General features: G+C 42.6%; 1 protein-coding gene across 1 annotated transcript in view; it reads left to right on the top strand.

The window, feature by feature from the left end:
* USP13 (ubiquitin specific peptidase 13) overlaps window positions 1-27147 on the top strand; it is a 109393-nt gene that overhangs the window by 33234 nt on the left and 49012 nt on the right. The window contains exons 4-9 of the mRNA XM_002912458.4: window positions 5705-5826; window positions 11310-11452; window positions 13004-13188; window positions 20131-20225; window positions 21545-21732; window positions 26896-26967. Of these exons, the coding sequence (XP_002912504.4) occupies window positions 5705-5826; window positions 11310-11452; window positions 13004-13188; window positions 20131-20225; window positions 21545-21732; window positions 26896-26967 (805 nt within the window). The remainder of the gene's footprint in view (window positions 1-5704; window positions 5827-11309; window positions 11453-13003; window positions 13189-20130; window positions 20226-21544; window positions 21733-26895; window positions 26968-27147) is intronic.

Below are 27147 nucleotides of genomic sequence, written 5' to 3'. Positions count from 1 at the left end.
CGTTCCATTTCAGCCAGTCTATTTCTACAGGCTGCTGTCTGTGTTCACTCAACATTCCTTACCTTAGAAAACCACAGAACATACCTGCAAATCACAGTTCAGCAAATATATTCTATTTAGACTCCACCAGTTAAAAAAAAAATTTAAATGTAAACGCCATTGGCACTTTGGGGCTTGCCTCAGGCCCTGCTTCTCTCTATTGTTTACTACCCAGATATGTCACAAATATCTGTTGGCTGCTTCATCCCAGTAAGAATTTGCTTTGCAAGCCCAGATTTACAGTTCCCTTGATATGATGCTTCATGTGCCCTAGGACTTTTCTCTTGTTACACTGATCACAGCTGTTTTCAAGCTGATGTGGCCTGTGCATTCAAGTGAAGGACCATATTAGGCTTAGATCTGCCTTATGTAACAGAAAACTTAAAATATTGGTGACTTGAAATACGGTGGATGTTTATTTCTCTCTCATGTAGGGGATATCGGGAAGCAGCATGTCCAGGCTGATGTGCTGGCCTCATGTTCATCAGGATCTGGACTCTTCCCCCATCTCTACTTCCCCCTCCATCCTGCCCTGTGATTCTAACCTCAAGGTCGCTACCTGGTCCAAAATGGCTTCTGGAACTCCTGCCATTACATCCCGATCCCAGAAAGAGCAAAGAGGAAGGGGGGAATGACAAGAAAATATCTAGTCTCCCTGTGGAGTCATCAGCTTACTTTTGTCAGTCTTCTCACAGATCCCTAAGCAACACTTCAGTTTACACCTGTCTGGTCAGGACTTGGTCACGGGGCCGTACCATGTGCTCTACAGGAGACTGGAAAGTACATTAAGTTTATTATCTGGTTTCATTGAGTAAAGTCTGTTTGAGGAAAAAGGGGAGAGTGGCTACTTGGAGGCAGCAAGCAGTCTCTGCCACATACTCCTTCCCTAAAAGGGACGTTGGGGTTGTCTCTTCTTGGAGAGGAGGAGAACTCAGAACTCTCTTGCAGTCTCTTTGTTTCTTTGACTAGAGAGCATTTTTTCATTGGTATTGAAATGTCATCATGATGCCCGTCTTCCCCTCACAAAATAGATGTAGCTGATTGATGCTTTCTCTTGGATAGAAGCTTCTTTTTCCCCAGTCACTTCATGACTTGTGACCAATTCCTTTTTCACTGGCTCAACAGTGACACTGAACCCATTGAGTCATTCAGTTATGACCTTCAATATTGATTCTATAAGGGAAACTGAGGCCGTTAGCTGGTGCTGGATGGCTTACCCAAGTCTCTGGGGCATCATCTTGCCCCTCAATATTCAAGTCACTCTTCCTGATTACCTTGACGTTTATTCAGGTGAAGTCACAGTTAAGGATCCTTCCCTCAACTCTAGCTTTTGCTGGGGTGTGTGTGTGTGTGCGCCTGTTTAAATCAAGTGACAATTATTCATTTTTAAATCACTTAAATTTTATACTTTTTATATTAAGGATTTAAAAAACATTTTTAGAACAGTATTTTTTGGACAAAGCTTAAAACTGAAAAGTTGTAAGGGGCTCTACAATGAAAAGTAAGTCTTTCTTGCTTCTCTGTTTCCTAGCTTGCTTGGTTACTCTCCCCAGGGACAAGGAGTATTTTCTATTTGCACATTCTTATATATCTTATATATTCTTCCAGTAATAGTATAGATATATACCATGCTTTTAGACTTTTTTCCTGTAGGCAGTTGGGGACCATTAACACTTAGTTTCCAAACTGTGGTCTGAGGCACCCGAGGGTGCTACAGTGAACTCACAGGTGCACCACGGGATATTTTAACACTTCAAGGGAACAGCAGTGATGCTTGAGCATTGCATGAACTATTAGCATGGTGTCGTTTTACTACTGGGGTATCCTAAATTCCTTTCAGGGACTTTACCTGTTTGTGAAGCTGGTTTTTTGGTGGTTTCTATGGTAAAAGGCAAGTACCATGTGAAGATACATGTGGAACAGGAAATGAGGGAGGCTGTGTTCCATTTGATTCAGAGAGAAGCTGTGCAGTGCCCAACAGGGGCACACATCCTGTTAGCAAGGGATTGTGATTATTTAAGAGTGAAATAAAACATTTCTGCCTTTTCACTTATGTCTATTTTTTTTCAAATGGTTACTAAGTCATTAGGACATAAATACTTATTAAGTTGTTTGGGCCCAACTACTAAATAAACAGAGCTATTGGGCATTTCTTTTGGCTTAGGGCTGCTGTGCACTGAGAAAGTGGGTAGCTCTGCGTCAATGTTTTTAAGCTAGAGAGGGACACTGTTAGGTTGTCTTTTAAAAGATAATTTACAACAATAGGGGAGATTGTGAATGTTTGGACTCAGCTAATATAAAACTTACTGTTTTATGAGATGAAAAGGGGGAATATAAGGGAGTCCAGGATCTTCAAAGAAATACCCCAGGACTCATGATGTGGTTCTGGCCTAATCTTACATATTTTTTACAGTCAAGCTACAAATGTGTCTAGATGTGTAAATAGCTGCTAAGGCATTTAGTGCAGACCTTTGGTATGTCATTAAAACAGTGTTAAATATTCACATTTTTATTGAGTTCCCCTCTTTCCCACCAACTTTCAGAAATAGGATTAAAGGAGTCAGGTTCTTTTGTGTCTGAAGTTTGGGACATTGAAGAACCACCACTAAACCTCAGAGAGCTTAAATTTCCACTTTTTTAGTTTTAACCCTAGCATTTACAGTTGATGAGAGGTTGAAAACAAAGAATTTGTGGAAGGTTTTAGGAATGGGCCTGTTCAGGGGACTCATCTGTATCTATAATGGCCAGAAGGTTCTGGTAAACTCCATTTTGCCACTTCCTTCTGAAGTAGGTTCCAGACCAGGGCCTGCGTTCAGGGAGGTTTCCCCCATACCTTCTTGTGAGGGTGAATGGCTGGTCAGATTTCACAGCACTAGATCATACCCTAGGGTATAATTTCTCTGTAGGTTCCTCAACTAGATATTTTGGGGTGGTAAGACTCTAGGGAACTTCGGAACTTAGTTTTGTGGGGACATACATCTTTAGGAGAAATCTTAGGTTTGTCCCTTAAAAGCAGAGCGTAGGTTACTGCTGCTGACTTTTCCTTAATTTGGATAAAGGTGTTTGGGAAAGATCATGGTCCCCTTCTATCCCATTGAATTAAAAATAAAAGCACTGTAGACGAAGTGTAAAGAAGCCCAACAAAGCCCTGCTTTTTTGCACAATAGCACTTTTGCTTATTTTTAAGCACATACCTGTTACCAATTAAAAAAACTCCCAACTCCCAACTACCGTTCTGATGCTCCTGCTTTGTTGTTTCCTTAGCATTTTAGGGTTTGTAACTTCCTGGAGTCTCCTTTCGCAGACGTTCGCTGCGTGTGTGGTGTGTGCTGGGTACTGTGCAGGGGCTGGGCATACGCAAGGTGAAGGAGACCCGTGTCCTGCTCTGACAGCTTACAGTCTAGAAGCCTTTGAAGTTCCTTTCTCAATAGCGCGATCACACAGGAGGCTCCCCACGTGGTGTTGTGGTCTTCCTGGGACCAGCCAAAGGGAGGGGAAGGCAATTTTGATTATGTTGGCTGTCAGGAGTGTCGAGAAGGTGGTGATGGTGACGATGGTGGCCACTCTCTGTGGAGCCCCTCATACCTGCTGGATCCTATGCTAGGTGCCTCACAGCCTTATCTTGTTTAATCCTCTCAGCAATCTTGTGGGGCAGATAACATCATTCATGGCTTACCCCTGAGGAAAATGAACTTGGAAAGAACTTGCCCAGAGTTACATAGTTAGTAAATGACAGAGCAGGACCTTTTTAAGACTTAGCTTATCATTGTGTTTGGCCAGGTAAGACTTGACTTAGTATTAAGTGTGTGTTTTCTGTGCACAAGAGACGCTTAGATAGTAATATAATATGAGCCGAATCTGTACACAAAAACAAAAGAGTTGTAACGAAATTGTTATAAAAGATACAATAAAGATTTAAGAATTTAGAAAAGTGCTTATCCATTCACTGTTCTCATTTGTTCGGATTTCCTTCTATTTCTTGTCTATGACCATAACTTTTACAAAATTGTCTTTATGGTGAAGATGAATTTTGTGTTTTTAACATTGACGTAGCATAAATATTTCCATGTTTCTACAGAGTCTAAATAAAGATCATTTAAATAATATTCTGGGTTGGACACCATTCTCATAGAACATTTAGGTTCTAATTTTTAAAATGATAGATATGGGGGCATTCAAATTTTTATAACATACAGAATGTCTGTCTTTGTTTGAATCATTTCCTTTAAAAAATGCCTTGTGTTACTTTTAAAAAACATTTGAAGATCTCATTGCCTTTATTACTTGATTCATGAATTGGGCAGCATCCTATCTAGCAAGTAACGCCTTTAACTCTTAAACTCTTAGAATCATCTTTAACATTGCTTTTTGTCAAACTAACCTCTTAAGGCTATCTAGTAATGTTGGCTATTTCTTTATTTTGGCATTTCTGATTCTTATTATTTGGGATATTTTATTAAATTGTCGAGACCATGTTTTCACTGTATCTTATTTTCCACTTCAAACTGCCTCCTTTTGAGAATTGGGGAGCAGAGCAGTGCACAAAAAGATACTAGATTTTTGGTTGGAGGCAAACAACAAGGTAATAACAGATCCTATCCTTGGTCCTCAAGTGGTTGCTTCGTCTAGGAGAATAACTTTCTTCTGTATACAGACCCGTGTTTGTGTACCTGTTTATGTGTGATGTGAGTGGAAGATGGCTCAATAGCTCCTTGTCACCATAGTTCCAAACATCTAAATATACAAACCTGAGCTGGGATACTGGCATCCGTGTGAATTTAAGGCTGAAATGTCCATGTAAATATTGTGACAAGACGTTTCCTTGAGCCTTCACTTAACCTTCACCAGAGATTAGCCAGGCAAACAGGTGATGACTGGGAACATAGCAGGCTAGAGGAGCTCAATTTTTGTACTGAAAATTCTGCACAGCCTGAGGACAGCAGGACTACTTATATTGTGGGGTTTCCCCCACCCCCTGCAGTATCTTAATAACTCCCAGAGGGGGACAGGGAGAGAGAGACAGACAGAGAGTGGGAACTTGAGATTTTACTTTTAAATAGTAGCTGTCACTTATTGACTACCTCTTATGTGCCAGATCTCTTGCGTACAATTTCGTATCTATTCCTCGTAAAAGCTTTGTGAGATAAGAGCTATTATCGCCATTCTACAAATGAGGAAACTAAGGATTGGAGGCTTTGTGACTTGCTCAAAGTTACATTAAATTTGGGAGGTGGAATTGAACCTTGGTTTTTCTATTCTGAAACCCTGTACTTTCTTCCAGGTTACCATGTTGTGAAAAACATTCCAATCCATTCTTATGCAGTCAGGAGCCAGGTACCCAACAGATCATAACGAACAGTTTACTCCTTTAAAAGCCTTTACAAATTGAATACCTCGCACATGTGTCTATTTTAATTGTAAAGCTGATGACAGGACTCAGTCTTTATACATCTGTCACTTATTAAGAAGTATTCATAACTTGGGAAAGATGATAGGCCTCTTACTCCTGGTTTGGGGCAGACAGATGGTCGTCAGAGGAGGGAACCGTAAATGTCGTGCTCTTGGTTTGTCATTCCTGTGGATTTCTGGCTTTCCCAGTGAGTGCTGCCTTGGTGTAGAATGTTCTCTCTTCACTTCTTGTTCTTTGTTTTTGTTTTTTCCTCAGATCTAGATACTGATGACGATTTAAATAGCGACGATTATGAATATGAAGATGAAGCCAAACTTGTTATATTCCCAGACCACTATGAAATAGCACTACCAAATATTGAGGAGTTACCAGCCCTGGTCAGTGAGTGTGCACGGCTGCTAGCTAGATGCGCGTGACTCTCTGTGTCAGGTGTGTGTGTGCGTGTGCGGTGTGTGTGCGCTGGGGGGGCGGGGAAGGCAGGCTGAATGAGAGAAGGAGAGAAGAATGAGCACGAACACGAGCATATTGCTTCTTCTCTGTGAAAGGGTCTTGCAGGGTGAGGGTTTAGTGGCGTTCGGCCGGATACCCTCTGCTGCGTGTTATTTCCATTGCTGTGTGGGCCTCTAAGTATATGAACATTGGGCTGATCTCTCCCCTGTGGGCTGGCCTCCCGCAAGTGGCCTGGCATCCCCCACCTCCCCATGGTGGGCTGCCCCCTCCCCCACGGTGGGCTGGCTCCTTGCCACTCACAACTCACAGTCTGCTGCTTAGGTGCCCCTGAGATGTACAGGGGCTGTTGGAGAGGGGTGTCTTCTGATCAGAGGAATGGCTATATTTTTATCTCTTCTGCATGTTAGCTTTCCATGTGAGATTTTGTTTGGGAAAAGTAAGGATTCCTCTGCCGAAACAACAGCAACACGATTATAAAAATAACCAAATGTTTACAAATCACAGGTCTGCTCCGTGGTAACGTGAGACTCCTTGAAAGTTTTGTTCCTCATGAAAACCAAGATTACTTTCTAGGTTTTAATGTTTAGATGTGGTGAATTTTTTTTTTTCCGCTTCCCTTCTCTTGTTTTTTGTGGAGCAACATTCACCTTCCTGAAAACATGAAGCTGGGGGTGGCAAGGGCGGGGTGAGGGAGCCACATTCTGTTGTACTTTGATCCTGTAAGGAGGCTCGAGCTCCTACAAGGACCCAAGTATTTTTCCTGTTCTTTCCTCCTTTCCTGTATTGTCTCCCCCACCCCATCCTTCTCTCCTTTGTTCTCTTCCCTTTCTTTTTCTCTTTCCCAGTCTATGCACACCCTGACTTCTCAGAGTCTGGCCCCTGGGAGCCGGGAGGTCAGGGTCCATGGAGTGTAGACGTGCTAGCTCTCTTCTTCCCTCCTCACACTCCCCCAGCACAAAAGCCAGGTGTTTAGGTCCGGGAATCTTCAGGACATTGTGTGACTTTGTATCTCCAGCCACCTGCTCGCTTGCCTCTGCCAGGAGGGGGTGGGTGTTTGTGCCTGGGGTTCCCATGTCATTAGAGACCAGGTTTCTACCATTTAACCTCCTTTGCCCGTGACCTACTTTCTACCTAAACATAAGACCATAGAAATGAAAATGTTGTGTATTTAGCTACTGTAGCTCTTTCCTCTAATTATTATATGTGACATATCCTTTTTAGTGCTAAGTGCACAGTGTTTAGCAGTGCATAGAGAATTAAATTACCTCGCCTTTCTCCAGTTCCCTGTGTTGACTCATGTGGCTGTTACCAAGGATAAAATATATGAGTGGGCAAAATGGTCTCACCTCGTCCCATTACCTGAAATTACATACTAAAGCTTGTATCTCCATGATACTAAGAGTTCTTACTGCCTGTCCTTGTTCAATGTAACTCTTAACGTCAGCTGTCAGAAAAGAAATAAAGAAGCACATTGTGAATAAATGTCACGAGAAATGATTTTTCTCTCACTCACTTATGAAGGAAAAGCCTTTATGTGAAAAAGTTAATGAAGGAGACTTTAAGTGATTATTTCTATATTCAGAATATAATTCGAAGTGTGAATACTTTTATTTAAATTAAAGTGAAGGGTCATAGACATCCGAATCCCTCTGTGTATGTTATAATTTTTAATGCAGAGTCTTTAGAATCAAGAAATTTGTAAAAATTTTCTTAAAAAGGAGAGGGAGAATTACTTGAAAGTTGGGGTGGGGATATTGAAGGAGAAGCCTGGGTTCATCTGATGGTAACTAATAGGATTTATTTGTATACCAGGTGCTAGTTCCTATCTTTTCTTTTCATGCTTCTGCTACATTTTTTGGTGCCTGATATTCTTGTTTTAAGCTTTGAAAGATTTTATTTATTTATTTGAGAGACAGAATGAGCAAGTAGGTGCGTGTGTTAGAGAAAGAGAGAGAGAGAGAGAGAGACCAAGCAGGGGGAGAGAGAGAAGCAGACTCCCCACTGTGCAGGAAGCCTGATGCGGGGCTCGATCCCAGGACCCTGGGATCATGACCTGAGCTGAAGGCAGACGCTTAATGACTGAGCCACCCAGGCGCCCCTCTTTTTAAGCTTTTAAATAACAAAAAGTATTGAGCTGAAAACACGCAACCAGATGACTCTTCCTTCATCTTTTGAGCTTCTCAGCTCAGAAAAAAATTCTGTTCCAGATAAGAACTCCGTGGATTCTACCAGAAAGTTAAACCACCTCTCAGTGATGTGGAGTTCGCAGAGACATAGCATTTGGAGCTCAGTAGGGATATTATAGCCTGAAATCCAATGCCTCATTTTAGACATCAGGAACTCAAGCGCTGGTGTGCTTGTAAATATTTAGCAAACAGCTCCCTGGGGGAGAGGCCTGCTTTGTAGTGCTTGGTGATTTTTGTAGTGTAAATATTCCCACCATGGCTGATTTCAGGCTAACATGGTGCCTCCGAAAGCAGCGTTGAAACGAGTGTGTGGTCGCACACCATTATATAGAATTCCCACCAGTCACATAAGGTAAATGTAAATAACCTCAGGAGCACACAGAAAACTCTAAGATAGAACAGGAAGTGAAGAATATTTGTTACTTTTTGAAAATATATTTTATGTGATTGTAAGTTTTTATAATTAAATTTTTCAATAACGGCTGTGTTTAACAATTATCTTGCAGAATTTCTTTTTTTTTTTTTTTAAGATTTTATTTATTTATTCAACAGAGATAGAGACAGCCAGCGAGAGAGGGAACACAAGCAGGGGGAGTGGGAGAGGAAGAAGCAGGCTCATAGCAGAGGAGCCTGATGTGGGGCTCGATCCCACAACGCCGGGATCACGCCCTGAGCTGAAGGCAGACGCTTAACTGCTGTGCCACCCAGGCGCCCCATCTTGCAGAATTTCTTAAAATTTAACAATAATTCTGTGAGCCAGTTGGAGTCGGTTCCAGAACACTACAGAATTTGAGGCCTGTGAGGCCTGGGATGGAGCCAGAACTAGTACCATGTTTTTTTCCCTTCATTCTAGACAACAAATCCAGGGAAAGGTAATTCATGGCATAATTACAGGGTGATGGATCCCGATCTTCAGCTATGGTCCATGTGAAGGGCCGCTAAGTGATTTCAGCTGATACTCTGAACACACTAGATCAGGGGTTTGTAGTGGTCCCGAAGTTTGAGGAAACGTTGTTGAGTGTCACCAACAAGTATATTCAAAAAGGGAGAATGTTGTGTTCAAATCTTGGTCAACATTATTGTGCACGGTGGAGAAGATTCGGAGGAGGACGGGGAAGGGATTGAGACAGTCGTTGAAGCAACCAGGAGATTGTAATAAGAGACCAGACTAAAAAGATTAGGACGTGTAGCCAGAAGTGCTACGGCAGCACGGAAGGGTTCAGGGAGCCCAAACCCAGAGGATCAGGAAGGGCTTTGTGGTGACCTCAACCCTGTTTTCTAGAGGCATTCCTGGAAGGAAGTGGGAGATGCATTTTGATAACTGAAAGGAAAGGCTAATCGGTATAAAAGTGCTGTGGTGAGAGATGAGTGGGACTCTTTTTTTTTAGTAATAATTTTTTATTATGTTATGTTAGTCACCATACAGTACATCCCAAGTTTTTGATGTAAAGTTCCATGATTCATTTATCTCTTTTAAAAGGTTTAAATATATTTATGGATGCCTGGTGTGTGATGGGGCATACGCTTTTTGAGGGCAGAGACCTCGTCCTTACTCCTGACTGTGCCTTGCTCAGTGTCAGCCATTGGTACACCTTGGAGAGTTTTAAGCTGCAGCGGGAGAGGGTCTGATAGTCCCAGCAGACCAGTCTGGCTGCTGTGCAGGAGGGCGGGGGGCAGGTGTGGAGGAGGAAGCTGCAATATGGCCGTCTGGGTGAGCTGTGTTAGTGGCCGGGACCAAGATGAGTGTGACTGAAGTTGAGAAGAGGAAGGTTCCAAATAGATTTTGGGTGTAGGAGGAAGAGGAATAGCTCATGGGTTGGGTGGGCGGGGGATGGCAGCTGAGGGAGCTTCCTTCGTTGTCTCTTAATGAGTTCTACAGCTACCCAGGGGAAAACACTCCTCGTGAAGTTCAGCTAATTGTGCAGGATGTTAGTGAGTTAGGATACAGACCTCGGTTTAAAAACTTTTTTAAACCATCCCAGTGGCTTTAGTTGTATTCGGAGTTGGGCATCCATTGCTACTATCTCCTTGTGGAATATTTTCATCACCCCTCCACCTGTCATCCCTCCAGCCTCTGGCAATCACTAATCTACTTTCTGTCTCAATGGATTTGCCTATTCTGGACATTTCATATAAATGGAATCGTACATTATACATAGTTCTTTGTGGCTGGCCTTTTTTTACTTAGCATGCCTGTTCAAGATTCATTCACGTTGTAACATGTATCAGGACTTCATTCCCTTTTATTGCTGAATAACATTTCATTGTGTGGGCATAAGACATTTTATTTATCCATTTGTCATTAATGGGCATCGGGGTTGTTTCTGCTTTTTGGCTGTTCTAAATAAGGCTGCTGTGAACATTTGTATGTAAGTTTCAGCATGGGCACATATTTTCATTTTTCTTGGCTATATACCTAGGAGTCGAATTGCTCAGTTTAACCATTTGTGGAACTGCCAAACTCTTTGCCAAAGTGACTGCCCCATGTGACATTCCCACCAGAATATGTTTTTTAAAGAAAGCTAGAAATAGTGGTTATAGCATTAAGTAAATAGCAAATGTGGTGATAGGCCCATGTGCCGGATTAATTAGGTTTAGGAGAAAGCAGAGAATTTGCACCCCCTTCCCCTGTGGTCAGTTGGTGCCAAGCTGGACATCACAGATTTGCTCATGATGTTGACTGATCTGGGACAGAGACACCTAGGCATGTCCCCATCCAGGGTCACATTTGCACCAGATTAAGAAATGGAGCCATGCTGCTTGCATTCCATTCAAATGCCCTTGACCGCATGCCATTGTGTGATGAGTTGAGGATATTGGATATCTGGGTGTACATTTGTTAGGAGGAAAACACACCACTTGGGTAAATCCTAGGCATTCCTGTAGCTAATTTCACTCTTGTAAATGGTTCACCGAATACTTTTCACTCTGCTTGCTAAGAAATTGTTAAATCTGACTCCTATGCTTCGGTTTGCAAACTGAATTGGGTTCCTTGCTATCTTGTATCATTGTCAATACTGCACACTCCAGGTTAGGGACAAAACCTAGTCAGATTCATGGAGAAAGTGCTGGAATCAAATAGCTAGGGTCTTGCTCGTATGATCACTGCTGTCTGAATTTTCTTGGATCAGGCTATATTTATTAATAAACTTTTAAACTTTTTTTCTAGAAGTTGCTGTTCTCTCAAACTGTTTTTACATATGACATCTGGGTTTGTCTTACAGGTAACAATTGCTTGTGATGCGGTTCTCAGCTCAAAATCTCCATATAGAAAGCAGGACCCAGACACATGGGAAAATGAATTGCCAGTATCCAAATACGCCAATAACCTTACCCAGTTGGACAATGGAGTCAGGATTCCTCCAAAGTGAGTGTCAGATAGCAAAATGGAACATTACCCCTTAAAACTGGCCAAAGGAATATTTAAGTTTCTAACCCTTCTCTGAATTAGCAGTTATATATTTTTACCAGATGCCTCTGATTAAAGCTAAGCTCAAGATTCTTTCTGAAAGTATCTGTACCTTTGTAGAGGCTGAGCGTGGCCAGCCCATACCCCTGAGCTCATCCCCACCCGTCGGCTCTCAGTGGCAAGCACCCGCAGCTCTTTGTTTGAGGGCTTTCTCTGCCTGCTGAGGCCAGGTAGGCCTGTGTGTGGGACAGTGAGAAATGCCATGGACTTAATGCTCCCTTCTGTCCTCCGGTAACAGCCCTCAACCAGTGACTGTATAAATACCCTGGACCCTGACCCCTTGAGTGGATAGTCTTCTGGAGCTCCCCAGCTGGACTGAGCCCCAGTTGCCCATGGTGGTCATCTGCTTGTTGACATACCTGAACTGGGTTCCTGCCCTTTCCAGTCTTCTTTCCCTCCAGTGCTTCCTGGGATAACCTCCTAAAGAAGCCTTTTACATTCAGGCCTTTGTTTCAGAGTCTGCTTCTAGGGGAACCCAACTTTTACCAGTCTTTGGTTGTCACCTTTGTGTCTGGAAAGCCCTTTGGGCCACATTAGCATCTCCTGTTAGGTCTGTTGTGTGGACAGAGGTGGGTACTCTAGTCTTGTTGAGCCCTGCCTGTGCTGCCTTCCCATTCTGTGTACAGGAAGGCAGGCTACTTCTGGGCCTCAGTTTCTCCCTTTGACAATGGGGCTGGGAATACTGATTCTGAAGGGTATTCAACAGAATTAGATGATCAAACTTCCATAAAGTACTCGGCACGTACCTGACATTTAACCTTCTGTGAAGTTGACATTCTTTTCACTTCATTCAGATCTGCTGCTTAGTAGAATTTTGTTTAAACTAGTTTTACTAGGTGTGGTTAATGCTTTAGAACTTTACATGTTTATGCACATGGGATCCTTCCCTTCATGTTTTAGAAGTCCAGTGCGCTATCCGTTGCGCCACAGAGCCACCTCCCTTCGTGTTTTAGATTTATTTGAGCTCCATTGTCCCTCACGTAGGAATTTGAAGGAAGTGACTTCCACTTCTGACTTCTGTGTCAGTTTTCATTTTTTTTTTTTAAAGATTATTTATTTGAGAGAGAGTGAGAGAGAGGCAGAGGGAGAAGCAGGCTCCCCGCTGAGCAGGGAGCCCGACAGGGAGCTCTGATCTTTAGGACCCTGAGATCATGACCTGAGCTGAAGGCAGACGCCTAACCAACTGAGCCACCCAGGCGCCCCGTGTCAGTTTTCTAAAGTAAAAGAGCCGTTGCAAAGGCAGGCAGGGTACTGATTGGTCCTGCTGCTCTGGGACGGGTGACGTTAATATTCTGAAGGGAGAAGTGGGGGAAGGAAGCATTGGTTTCCATTGTTCCACTCACCGTTTCCTGTGGCCCCCAGCTTGAGATAGTTGGTTTGTCTTGGATGTGAATTTTCTAGCTCTGCCTCGCATTCCAGCGATACTAACTGCTCTCACTGACTTTTCAGTGGTTGGAAGTGTGCCAGGTGTGACCTGCGGGAAAACCTCTGGTTGAATCTGACCGATGGCTCCGTGCTGTGTGGGAAGTGGTTCTTTGACAGCTCTGGAGGCAACGGGCACGCACTGGAGCATTACAGAGACATGGGCTACCCTCTAGCCGTGAAGCTGGGAACCATCACCCCTGATGGGGCAGGTGAGTGTGCCGTTCCCGACTTCGCGAGCTTGCAGTGGTGCCTCTTAACTGAACTGCTGCCTTCCTTCCTAGGCTGGGCACAGCTCAGGTTTGAATCCTGATTCTGCCTCTTACTGGCAAGTCTTCAAATCCTTCTCAGCTTCAGGTGCCGCGTTTTGAGGATGCTCGTGGTAGCTCCCTCACAGGTCTGTTAATGCGCATAAAGTATTTAGCCCAGAGCATACGGTAAGGCCGTAAGAAAAGGCAGTGGCTACTGTTACCTGTTATTACTGTCTTTGTGTATATCTCTTGGCTAAGAGGACGGGGTAGGAACCAGGACTTGTGAAGGGAACAGGGAGAATCAAGTCCACCCTTAGAACAGTAGAGGGAATCCCTAGAATTCACTGTGGAGGTTAGGGTCATTTTAGAAACAAATGGAGTCATGAAGGAGAGGGATATGAAAAGATGCTGTGTGTCAGAGTCGCTGACATCAGCTGGCGGCTGAGGATTAGACTTGGTTCCTACTTGTATGTCAGCTTCAGAATTGGTTCTCTTTCTTTACGTTCTCCCACCGTATGCTCTCAAAAGTTAGTTTTGGGCATGTTTGTGCAGTTCATTCCATCTACCATTTTGTGATGGAGAAGGGAAATAATATATCGGGGTCAATAACAAGCATAAATGCTGAGCAGGGGCTATAAGAATCCATCATTTAGGGGTGCCTGGGTGGCTCAGTCATTGGGCGTCTGCCTTCGGCTCAAGGCGTGATCCCGGCATTCCGTGATTGAGTCCCACATCAGGCTCCTCCGCCGGGAGCCTGCTTCTTCCTCTCCCACTCCCCCTGCTTGTGTTCCCTCTCTCGCTGGCTGTCTCTGTCACATAAATAAATAAAATCTTTAGAAAAAAAAAAAGAATCCATCATCTAAACGTCATTGAAAACGCTTACTAAGTAAGCATAGATCTGGACCAGCACCTAGGTCTTCTTCATCTTTCCAAGTTTTAGTCTCTATTTCTTCTTTCCTTTAAGGTCAGATGGTTTTTTAGGAGAAATACAAAGACATTTGTCTTTTCTTCTGTTCTCTTTCTAGGACTGAATTAGGCTGCTTCAGAGTTAATTGGCTAGGATGTTTTCTCTAACTATGGCACCCTTCTTGTCTACCAGGCCTTTTGCATCGAAATGGTTTTGTTTTTCATTTGTTTTATAAGTGAGGGCTGACAGTTTGGTCATGTAAAGATTCTCTTGATTCACATTTTGGATAATCTTCCTGCTTCTAAAGTTAGTGGACTGATTTTTAACTCATTAGAGATGAGTAGCTACAAAAATGCCAGACATCCCCTCACCCCCCTGCTAGGTAAACCTCTACACAAGCAAGGCTGAATCCTATGAATTCCAGGATCTGAAGAGGAAATTAGGGACATGCAGTTGGATTGAGGGTTATAGCAAGTCGCTTACAGGTCTTTGCTCTGTTGAATGACTGCTGTACAAGGCAACCTTCATAAGGCTACAGAGGGAAGGGCTTGTAATATAGAAATTCTAGGGGGTAAAATTGTAAGGGGAGAATAATTTGAATGTGTCTTCTTCTTTTTTTTTTTTTTAGATTTATTCATTTAAAGAGAGAGCACGAGAGTGCACACAATAGTGAGTGTGGGGGTGGGGGTGATGGAGGCAGAGGGAGAAGGAGAGAGAATCCCAAGCAGATTCCATGCTGAGTAAGGAGCCAGATGCAGGGCTTAATCTCATGACCCTGAGATCACAACCTGAGTGGAAACCAAGAGTCAGACGCCTAACTGACTGTGCCACCCAGGTGCCCTAAATGTGTTTCCTTTCTATGTTGTTTTTTATAGTGCTTTGATAAGACCAGTTATTAGAAGTCCAGTTCCCAGAACAACCTAAGACTACAGTTATTTGTATACATGGCTTGGTTCTAAAATTTCAGTTGTTTGAAGGCAGAGCTATGTCTTACTCATCTTTGGGTTCCATATAAAATCTTACACGTGGTAGGTGCAAATACTTTCATTAAATAAACCGACTGGTATGTAAGTATTTAAATAATTAGATTCTATTTAAATGTATGCTAATAATAAAGGCAAGGGTTAATTCTGTTCTCTACATGTCTTTAATTTTCCAGAAGCCTTTTTTCTAGCATGAAACTTATATTCAAACTATGATTTAGACTTTTTTCTTTTTTTCATCTAAAATTTTTTTCCTTTCAACTTGAGGAAGAAACATTTTATATTTTATATTTGCCCTTTTTTTTTTTTTTAAAGGTTTTATTTATTTATTTGACAGAGATAGAGACAGCCAGAGAGAGAGGGAACACAAGCAGGGGGAGTGGGAGAGGAAGAAGCAGGCTCACAGCACAGGAGCCTGATGTGGGGCTCGATCCCATAACGCCGGGATCACGCCCTGAGCCAAAGGCAGATGCTTAACCGCTGTGCCACCCAGGCGCCCCTTATATTTGCCCTTTGATTATACAAGGAGCAGATAGTCAGTGTAACATATTTAGAAAACTGAAAAATTTAGAGAAGTAAATAAAAATCAGTAGTAATATCATTTGGCAAATCACTTCTGACAATTTGGGTATTTCCTTTCAGTTTTGCTTTCTGTTTTAAGGCCTTGATAATTCTTATACAACCCCCCTACCCAACCTGCCCCTGTCCCACATTTTTACAAAAATGGAATCATACTGTATAAAGTTCTATTCCTTGTTTTCCTCTGTTTAACATTAAATATATATATATATTATATTTATATACACACACACATATATATATTCCATGTTATTAAATACTCTTCAGTATCCCACGATAGTTCCATAAATCATTTCACTATTCACCCTGTTAGTTGTTATAATTTTTTTGCTATTCTGATGAGCATCCTTGTATATATGGAAATCTTTGGATGTTTGTCTGATGATATATTTAGGATAAATTCTTATGAACAAAGGGTTGAACGTTTTAAATTTTTAGTTGCCAAATTTCTCTTTTAAACAGTTACAGTAATTTACATTTCCATTAACAGTGTATGAGAATACCCATTTCAGCAAATCTTTGACAACTTCGGGTATTTGCTGTTTTTAAAAACCTTTGCTAATCTGGTATCTTGTTTTCGTTTGCTTTCCTAGTGAGGCTGAACATTTTTCATAGTATTTTTGGCTATGTGTAGTTCTATTTATGAATTTCTTAGGTTGATTTTCTAGTAGGCACATGTGTAGGTGTTCCTTATTGACTTGAAAAAACTCTTTAAAAATAAATTTAAAAACCTCTCTAGCTGCTAAGAATATTAATTCATTATCTGCCATAGTTAAGTGTTCTTTTGTTTTGTTTGTTTGTAGAGGAGGGAGAACTTTTCCTTATATAATTGAGAGTATTTGAGTAAATATTCCTGTTTCGATCATAGAAGGCATAAAACAAAGAGCAACGTAGATCACATAGCCTGAGAGGAGAGCTCTTGAATTCATTCACCTGAAATAATGCTGACTTTTTGAAGAAAGATCAGGATTTGATATCTGCTTGTCTTGTGCAGAGTTGGTTTTAACACAAATGATTATTTTCAGTCTAATTATCGTATCAGTTTATGGGCTGCATCAATTTTATGTTAGTTTCTTTTAAGTCTGTTTAATGGATGGCTAGCTGTAACTCGTTTATTTTAAAGCCAAATAAGTTAATGAAAACATGCTTAAGTTTCCCTTAATGTCTGACGATGAGCCGTGTGGACATTGAGGCCTAGGCATGTGGGGTGCCCTCTGTCTAGGGGCTGGCGGCCACCTTCTGGTGAAGGTACACTACCAACGGTCCCACTTCCATATTTGCTAGGCTCGCCGAGGCTAATTCAACTCACAAAGGAGAAAGTGTTTATTTTTTAGTTTATGGTGAGAACCACAACAGCCTGTAAGTGGGATGTTTATGTTGGCTTGACCAGTACATTCCTTCCCTGTGGGGAGCTGACTTATATTTAGAGTCTTGCTTAGTGAATATGGAATCCAAGCAGGTTGTGGACTCAGCTATTTAATGGTTATGTGATCTGATCATCCCGGTTTCCTTCTCCCCAATAAGGATATACCTGTTTGGTGAGAAACTCCTACTTACCTTGGGGTCGCAACTTAGAATCGGTTCTTCCGAGAAGGCTGGACTGCCTAGGCGAGGCCATTGTGGTGGTGTGGGTAGCAAAAATGTCCCCATATCAGATTCCATTCTGGGTCTCCATGAGTACAGCCACAAACAAACCAAGAAACAGATCACCATACACACAAACAAATAAAAAGAGCTTTCCTCTGTGGGAGGAGACGTTGAGTTGGCAAAGCGAGGGTGAGGTTCTGGTGGGAAGGGAGTGAGGAGGGACAGAGACAAGAGAGCGTGTTTTGTTCTTCTGTCGTGAAACTAGGTTACCTAAGAAGAAGCCTCAGTGCCTTGGTTGTTGCAGGAGAAGCTTCTGGAGATGCTCACAGCAGCTGTGAAATTGCCATCTGTACTAGCTCAGAAGCATCTTAGGGTACTCTTTCCTGAGTCCACTTCAAATGTTTTTTCTATGACTACATGTCATTTATAAATTCTTCATGATTGCCAAATTCAAGGATCACAGTTCATTTTTAGATTTCTTGTATGTTACTCACTAAACTGTTTTTGTCATTGGGGTAAAAAAAAAAAACTGTCGTGTCTGACCATTAATGACTAGAAGGAGGAAACATTAATTTCTCAATAGGGCATGAGCCTAACAAATGAAGAATTATACAGTGCTTGAAATAAGTGTGATTTTCACTTACTTCAAAATCCTATGCCAATGCCAACTGCTCGGTTCTGGCAACTTTGTTATTTTCTAATAAAGCTCAAATAATTAGAGGCTTCAAGTCTTAAGTCTTCAAAACTATTTCACTGGTTAATAATAACCAACGTTAAAGTGCCTAGGGAATGTCATTTACACCTTCAGCCAGTATTTGAGTGGTATTTTTCTTGTCACTTGCCATAGATTAAAAAATATTATTTATGTATTTGTTTCAAGTTATTAAACATTTTTGTTGATGGTTTTAGCATTTAAACTTTTGGGGAAGTTTTTCTTGGTTGGGCTGGGGATTTTGTCTTTTGTTTTTTCTTTTGAGAACACCGAATTGTTCTAAAGAAAGGCTATAAATGCAGGCTGTCTATCTACAAGTTAAAATGAGCCCCAAGAGGAAGAGGGATAACAGAGAAAGCTACACAACATCTAATCTATTAATAATAGAAAGACTGACTTCCTTTGGTGGCAGGGAGTCTCCACATATTTGGGTTTGGGTCAGAAAGTCACCATAGCTTGTGTGCGTGTGTGTGTGTGTGTGTGTGATGTTCCAAAGAGGAGAAAAATCCTTGGACGGTCTATCTTTTGCTGTCCTAAAGAATGCTATCTTTTTTTTTTAAATTTATTTACTTATTTAATTCAATTTACTTTATATTTTAAAAGATTTTATTTATTTCTTTGGGAGAGAGAGAGAGAGAGAGAGAGAAAGACACAGAGCAGGGGAAGGGGCAGAGGAAGAGGGAGAAGCAGACTCCCAGCTGAGCAGGGAGCCCAATGCAGGACTCGATCCAGGGACCCCAGGATAATGACCTGAGCCAAAGGCAGACATTTAACTGACTGAACCACCCAGGAACCCTTATTTACTTATTTTAGAGAGAGAGAGAGAGAACATGAGTGGGAGGCACAGAGGAAGAGAGAATCTCAAGCAGACTCCACACCCAGCTTGGAGCCCAATGTGGGGCCCAATCCCACGACTCAAGATCGTGACCTGAGCTGAAACCAAGAGTAGGACGTTGAACTGACTGAGCCCCCCAGGAGCTCCTTCTGTTTTGATATCTATTTTCCTTGTAATAGATTTTGTTTTTCCAATTTAAGAGTGAAGAAATTGTGGTTTTTGACTCTCCCTTCCTGTTAAGGGCTCGGGATGGTGCTTCACCAAGTCTCCGAATCTCCCGATAGATCTAAGGAGATAGTTGAGTGTAGAGGAAAAAGGACTGGGGGAGACGTCAGGATACCTGGGTTCTGGGCCACCTGTGGGGTTTGAGGCAAATGATTTAACCTTATGAGCCTCTTTTCCTCATGTGCAAAATGGACCTGAAGATATCGGTCCCCTCTCCCACATTGCATTGTGTATGAGGACACACAAGGCAGTGGTTTCAATAGTTTTTTTGGGGATTTGCCAAGAAGGCCAAGATGCCAATCCCACAGGCTCTGGCACCAGTGAGCCAGGCCTGGGGCGGTTGGAACCTCCTGAGTTACCCTACTGGACCAGGTGCATCCTCATTTGCTGCTTGCTATGAGGTAGACACATTTGGGAAGTACTGAACCGTCCTCACTAAGCCCCTCACCAGCTCTGTGGGGTGTGGACACTAAAGTTGGAAAGAAGGGAAGAAGGGGCAGGTGGGAGGTGGAAGTTGGTGAGCTGGGCTGTCTGAGAGGATTCCACAGGCAGAATTTTGTTTTGTCTTGGACCTGACACCTCACTCCAGGCATTCAGCTATTCCCGAGGGCCTGTGTGTCCCCGCTCTTCCCTCGAAGGCTCCCCTTGCCACGGTCGGTGGTGCCACTCTCTCCTCCCTCACCCTTCCCTCCTCCTGCACTGTTGTTATGCCAGTACGGTTTTGGTTAGAAAATCAATTGTTGGGCATTCACAGTTGTCTAATTTCAGTGATTTTAACGTTAGACACTGCTTTTTCAATTTTTTTTTTTGGTCTCAAAAAACCTTTTTAAAAATTAACTTTCTGAAATGTCAAAAAAATGATATATGGGTATAATTACAAAATAGACCTGTTAATTATGTTTGTTGTTTATCATCTGTCTTCTCTCCAGTTGAGTATAACTCATAAGAGGGTTCTGTTGGCTTTCTTCCTCGAGGTATCCCAAGCCCGGCACCTAGTGGGAGCTCAATAGATGTATGTTGAATATTGAACAACTTGATTAAAGATCTCATTCCTTATTTTCTCTTCACCCTGTAGATGTTTATTCTTTTCAAGAAGAAGAACCGGTTTTGGATCCTCATTTGGCCAAGCACTTAGCACATTTTGGAATTGATATGCTTCATATGCATGGGGTAAGAAGGTCCGCTTTGTTTGTATTCCTATCTTGCAGGGAGGGAACCCTTTGGTTCCTTTAATATGTAATTGCTGTAACAGGAATCTTACTTTTATAGGTTTTAGGTTTTAATGTTTGCATTTACTTCTTGAATTTAGTTAATTAGCATTTTCTTTTGGTTACCAGCTTAAAATTTTTTTTTAATGTTATAATAAAAATGACATCTCGTCAAGTACTATTTGTTTCAGTTGGAGTTTACTTGTAAAATTTCTCTCCTTTGATGGAGAGTTGCATGAATCACTCCTTGTTCACTGAAGCGAGAAGGTACGGGAAGATGACCTTTAAAATTATCTGTGACCGACATCGCTTTAATTAATTTCAGGAAGGGAAGCAGAGCTTGGGGGTGGAAAGAATAAGCCAACATATTGTTGTTGATGGGAAAAGCTTTGCTTCATTTAATATTGTGTTTTCAAGCTGTTAGCATGACTATGTAATGTCTGCCCCTGCCAGGAGCTGCTTCAGTGTGTGCTTTGCTTGGGCCCTTCCCTCCCCGCCTGTCTCCCTCTCCCCAGGCTCTCCTCCCCTCTGTCTCCTCGTCCTTACTCATGTCACCCTTTAGGTTGTCTGCTCTTCTTTAAACCTCCCTCCTATTTCAAGACACTTCCAAGGCCCATGATTTTCCTTCACTTTCCTCTCCAGCGGCCTTGCCTTTCTGTTTGCTGGATTGCATTGTATTTTCCCTTGAAATTACTCTACTAGCTTCTTTCTCCATTCCTGTCTGTCTTTCTTCCTCCTATCTCCTTTCCTCTCGGTCTCCTTCTCTTTCATTTTTATTTTTTTTAATTTTTTTTAAAGATTTTATTTATTTATTCGACAGAGATAGAGACAGCCAGCGAGAGAGGGAACACAAGCAGGGGGAGTGGGAGAGGAAGAAGCAGGCTCATAGCGGAGGAGCCTGATGTGGGGCTCGATCCCATAACGCCGGGATCACGCCCTGAGCCGAAGGCAGGCGCTTAACCGCTGTGCCACCCAGGCGCCCCATCTCTTTCATTTTTAAATCTTTTAAGTGCATGTGTGTGTTTTTACTGTGGAAAGACATACATAACGTAAAATTTACCATTTTAACTACTTTAAAGTGTGCGGTTCTGTGGCATTAAATACATGGACATTTTTGTGCAGCATCACCATGTCAGTCTTTTTAATTAGGTGATTTTTCTGCTTAGTGTGGGGGAACAAAGAGGCTGAAACATCAACTGTTCTTAGAAATAACTCTTGGGACGTGAGCTTTGGCTGATAATTACAACTAAAAGTTGGTTTCCTTCAATGACTTTGTCCCAGACAGAGAACGGGCTTCGGGACAATGACATCAAGCCTCGGGTCAGCGAGTGGGAAGTGATCCAGGAGACAGGGATGAAGCTGAAACCCATGTATGGCCCCGGGTACACGGGGCTCAAGAATCTGGGCAACAGCTGCTACCTGAGTTCCGTCATGCAGGCCATCTTCAGCATCCCAGAATTCCAGAGAGCGTAAGTGTCCCCCCGCGGACCTGGGCACACAGCGATGCCCTTCGTCCAGCCTGGTGTGTGTGGGGGAAGCCCGTCTTCATCAGCTGCTGGACATGTCACCACAGCCTCATGGTGTGACTTCGTGCACTGAAGCTGGGTGAGAACACTTGTCCAGTGTTATGGGAATCAGGTGAGATGAGGAGAGCTTTGTAACTGAGAAACTTACCGGGGTTTCTCGTATTAATAATGGCTTCCGTTTTTAGACCTTCAATCACCCTCTATGCCAAGAAAATATTAATCATCCATCTTCACAGCATGCCTGCCACATTCCTTCTGTAGATGCGCTAGGAGAGATTCAGTGATCGGTTTGGTCAGTGTTGCCCTCCTGGTGAGTGGAGTTTCTTAGAGGATTTAAGCTTTGTGTTATTCGCTACTCGAAATGTGGTTCATAGACTGGCGCTGGTCCTTGGACTGCTCGGTATGGATCTGTGATAACTATGGAAATGGAGAGAGAGCATGTAGGAATTTTTGTAGCAAGTCAACATTGTCAGGCTTTATTTAATTTAATTTAATTAATTAATTTATTTTTTAAGATTTTATTTATTTATTTGACAGAGAGAGACAGCCAGCGAGAGAGGGAACACAAGCAGGGGGAGTGGGAGAGGAAGAAGCAGGCTCCCAGTGGAGCAGGGAGCCCGATGTGGGGTTTGATCCCAGGACCCCAGGATCACTCCCTGGGCCAAAGGCAGATGCCCAATGATCGAGCCACCCAGGTGCCCCTGAAATTGTCAGGCTTTATAAGTGGCATTTCATTTTTCTAATAATTTACTTTTATTATATATCTTAAAGGAGTCATCTATATGAGTTGAAATAAACAAAAACGCTGGCCCTTTGCCACAGATAATTGGGAGGCACTGATGGAAGATGTTTCGTAAGCATGTGTTTAGAGGCTGCCTTCTTCCTCCCACACGGAGGGCAGAGCGACTGTGTCTGTGGCCCTTCTCTTCCCGGGGCTGGGCTTAGAAGGGAGGCTGCACAGACGGGGACCGAGGCTGGTACAGTCATGGGCAGCCACTGCCTAAAGTTTAGAAAATTTAGAAAATTATCTCTAGTGTATTCCAGAGTGGGTTGGTTTCCACCGTGGTTGAAGTATGGAAGAGGAAACGCACGTACTCACAGACGGAGGGGAAGACAGCACGCTAGGAATAGCCCAGGGCAATTTTTTACCCACATGAAGTTGAAATGCTAATGGCTTTCATGGTAGTTAATAAAAAGTATATCAAATACCCTTTTTTTTTTCTTTCTTGGTATTTGAAGACTTATTCTTTTTGCTGTTTCCCGGCTTTGGTAATTTATGGTCAGTTTGCATGTCTAGTTTTCATTTCCTCATCCAGCCAATGAAGAGTGGGTTCTGCTCTGCTCAGCAGGGTGCTGGGGGGGTCAGTGCTGAACAAAAGAATGTGGTGCCTGGCCCCACTTGGGGAAACAGACAGTGAATAAATGATCAGAAGTACAACTGCATGGTTATAAACATGGTAAGTTGCATGAAGGCAAAGGGGAAGAGATGGTCAGGGAGGATCTCTTTGAAGAAAGGGCACACGAAGGGACACACACCTTGACTGATAGGCAGCAGTGGGGACAGAGGGTTTTGGACAGAGGAAGAGCAAGTTCGAAGCTCTGAGATGGGAACACTTTTTCAAAGGTATGCCTCACACATCATATATATTTTTTTAAATTTTATTTATTTGAGGGGGAGCACAAGTTGGGGGGAGCAGCAGATAGAGAGGAGGAAGCAGACTCCCCATTGAGCAGGGAGCCCAGCACGGGGCTCGATCCCAGGACCCTGGGATCAGGACCTGAGCCGAAGGCAGATGCTTAATGCACTGAGCCTCCCAGGTGCCTGACGCATCGTATTATTTTTATAAATTTTTGCCCGTCTCTCATACTTGTATTATTATTTGACTGGGGAACGGTGTAACTTCATCTTACATGTCTCATGGTCCCTGATTTTTAAAAAAAATATTGAAGGAAAGTCCTTGTGGTAGATGTTGTATAATTATTATTTCTTTTAAACTAGAATGGAGGGAATTTGTGTTCTTTGGTTACAAAACCCAACAACAGTTTCAGTACCTTACAGTCTATAGGTTTTGAAAATGGGGTCTACCCTCCAAAGTTTGATGAAGAGTCACCTTTCTGAATTTTTTTCTCTAATGAAAAAATGTACCCCATGTCTGTGTTTTGGATTTAAGATTCAAATATCTCCCCTCAGTGTTGTTTCAAAAGTCTCAGAATTGTACATTTAATATTCTGAACATTTAACATTCTATTTTCTAAACATTTACTGTGTATATTAGAACACGAGCAACCTACTCATAATACTTGTCCTCAGTCTGTTCGTTCTTTTACCAAACATCACTTGATTGAAATACTTGCTCTTCAAACTCCTTTCTCCCCAGCGGGACTGGCTCTCAGTGGAGTTGGGTCCAGGAGCAATATCTCCATTTTGTAAGTAGAAAGAGTGACTCACGGAGAGATTAAATGTCTTAACGCACAATCAGAGTGTAATTCGGAAATGTCAGCCTGACTCTGTGATACCCTGCTTGCCACTTGAACCCGGTTTACATTTCAGAATAATTCCGATGCGAATCAGATTGAAATAAACTGTTGGATAAATTGAATGAGAGCTAAGATATTATGGCAGATAGCAAAACTCTACTTTTTCGAGAACTACTAGACTGCAAGCTGAAGTTACAATATGTATTTTAAAAAGTATCTAGCATTACTTCTGCGTTTTAATTTAACTTTGTTGTAATGAAGGATATTCCTCGTCAATTAGGAAAGTAATAGAAATTACTAGCAAAACAAACTTTTCTCACATCAAAGATTTACCACCTTTATTTTTCATTTTCCTCCACCAATCTTGCCTGAAAGCATAAGCCTTTTCCCTAATGTTCATCTTTCCCAGTGAGGTTTTCTTATCTGGTCAGCTTTCAAAATATGATAAAGTCCGGCTTGTAAGAGAGGTAATGAGTCCATCATGTTGTATATTAACAAGTCCTCAGTGCAGTCTGTGGCTGTGCACAGTTTGGTTACAAAGTTTGGTTGATCTCTTCTTATTTGGCTCTTGGTTCATTGAAAATTTCTAGATGGATTTGTTGCCTTAGTGACATATCCAAAAGCCATCGGAAAGGGGTTGTCCTGGGGTGCCTGGGTAGCTTAGTCAGTTAAGTGTCTGCCTTTGGCTCAGGTCATGATCCTGGGTCCTGGAATCAAGCCCCGTGTTGGGCTCCCTGCTCAGTGGCGAGCCTGCTTTTCCCTCTGCCCCTCCCCCTGCTTGTGCATGCTCTCACTGGAGCCCTCTCTCTCTCTCAAATAAGTAAAATCTTATAAAATAAAAAGAAAAAGAAAGGGACTGTCCCAGAGAGGTGGGCTCTGTTAATTTTGACATAGGTACATAATCTGGGGTAAAAATTCTGAGTTTGTAGACAGCAGGTGCCCAGGAGTTGAGGAGTCTGATTAGAGGTCATTGCTAATTACTAGTGTGTCGTGGTTCTCTGCTAGGGCTTTGTTGCAGTAATGCCTTTTCTGTTGGTTTATAGGAAGTCAAGTATGGAAATTGATTATATGATTAAATGATATGAATGTATTCATTCAACAAATATTTTTTGAGTGCCTTTTACATGGCAGATGTTATTCTAGTGCTGGAGATGCAGTAATCCAGAAAACCTATCTGCCTTCGTGGAGATTATACTCCAGTATATAATCTCTAGAGAGATAATAAACAAGGAGATAAATTATAAAATTGCCAATACTGATGCATGCCAAGAAGAAAGTCAGCCAGGGTCAGGTGATGGGGAATTAGGAGAGGTGGGGAGGTGCCTTTTAAACAGACCTGAGATGGTGCAAAGGTCTGTGGAGAGAACATTCCGGGAAAGAGATGGCAGATGGCATGACCTTGAAGCAGGTGTGAGCTTGGCATGTCCTGGCAGAAAGGGCACGTGGCCGGGGTGCTATGGGCTAGGGAGAGGGATGGGAATGAGGTCAGAGAAGTGGGCAGAGCAGGGTGCATGAAGTGCCAGGGAAAGGGATCTTCTTCTGGATTCTTCCCTCTAGAGCTTTCACGTCAGAGAGTCAAAGTCTGAAGATGGGAAGTTGAACAGCACAAAGCCGAGGGTATGAAATAGGAAATGAACTGAAGAAGTGAAAAGAATGATTGTACTTTGAGATTAGAGATGGGTGGTGGAAGTTGGCGCTGCTCTGTCAAGGTGAACTGTCAGAAGGAGGGCCTGGGGCCTGCTCAAGGGAGCATAGACAGGGCAGAGTGTTCAGAGCAGGGCTTTGGGGCCAGGCTGCCTGGGTGCATTCTGGGCTTCATCACTCCTTCCTTGGGTAACCTTGGAAGCATCCTGATTTGTCCTCTCTCTGATGGGTAACCCTAACCACGTCATACGGTTGTCATGAAGACCCTACGGGATTATACAGAGAGCCCTTAAAAAGTGGTAGTTGTCACTGCTATTATCATCATTATTCATTTTGGTATGATTGGCATAATTCCTTCCCATTTGTTTTTTTATTTTATTTATTTATTTATTTATTTATTTTTTTTGATGGTGAGAGAGAGACAGAGAGCACAAACAGGTGGAGCAGCAGGCAGAGGGAGAGGCAGAGGGAGAAGCAGGCGCCCACTGAGCAGAGAGCCTGATGCAGGGCTCGATCTCAGGTCCTGGGATCGCGACCTGAACCGAAAGCAAATGCTTAGCCAACTGAGCCACCCAGGCGCCCCTTACCATTCGTTTATGAGATGGGAATTGTGATGGCATAAACTGGTGGTTCTTGATTCTGGCTACATGTTATAATCATTTGGGGGACTTTGAGAAGATTGCAAATCCTCAGTCTCATGCAGTGACATCGGAACATCTGGCGGTGGCTCTGGCTTTGGAATTTTTTGGAGAAACCCTATAGGTGATTGTAACCTGCAGCCGGCGTTGAGACCCACTGATGGAAGCACAGTCATTTTAGGGAGGTCCATGAATGTGGCTGCAGAGGTAGGGTCTCAGGAAAAGTTTTCTTGAGGTGGATGAGTTCACTTTGATAGAAAGGCAAGAAGGTCTCGCTAGGATGGCAGCATATTTTGTTTCTGTTCTTTCAATTCTTATGTTTTGACTCTCCCTTCTCATTTCCTAGGTATGTAGGGAATCTTCCAAGAATATTTGACTACTCTCCTTTAGATCCAACACAGGACTTCAACACACAGATGTAAGTGCTGATTGAAAAGGATCTAAAAGTTTTTTAGAAAAGTATCCAGTAAGTGTTCATAATGGTTATTGCTGGGTTGCAGAATGAAAGGTAATTCTCTCCCTTTTAAAAAAATTTTCTGTAATAAAAGTGTTCTAAAATGAGCACGTGTTACTTTTGTAAGAAGAAAGATATTGGTAG

Source organism: Ailuropoda melanoleuca, chromosome 1 (assembly GCF_002007445.2).
Source record: "Ailuropoda melanoleuca isolate Jingjing chromosome 1, ASM200744v2, whole genome shotgun sequence".
Lineage (NCBI taxonomy): Eukaryota > Metazoa > Chordata > Mammalia > Carnivora > Ursidae > Ailuropoda > Ailuropoda melanoleuca.
Note: the sequence above shows the minus strand (reverse complement) of the source record. Positions and strands in the feature narration are given on the sequence as shown.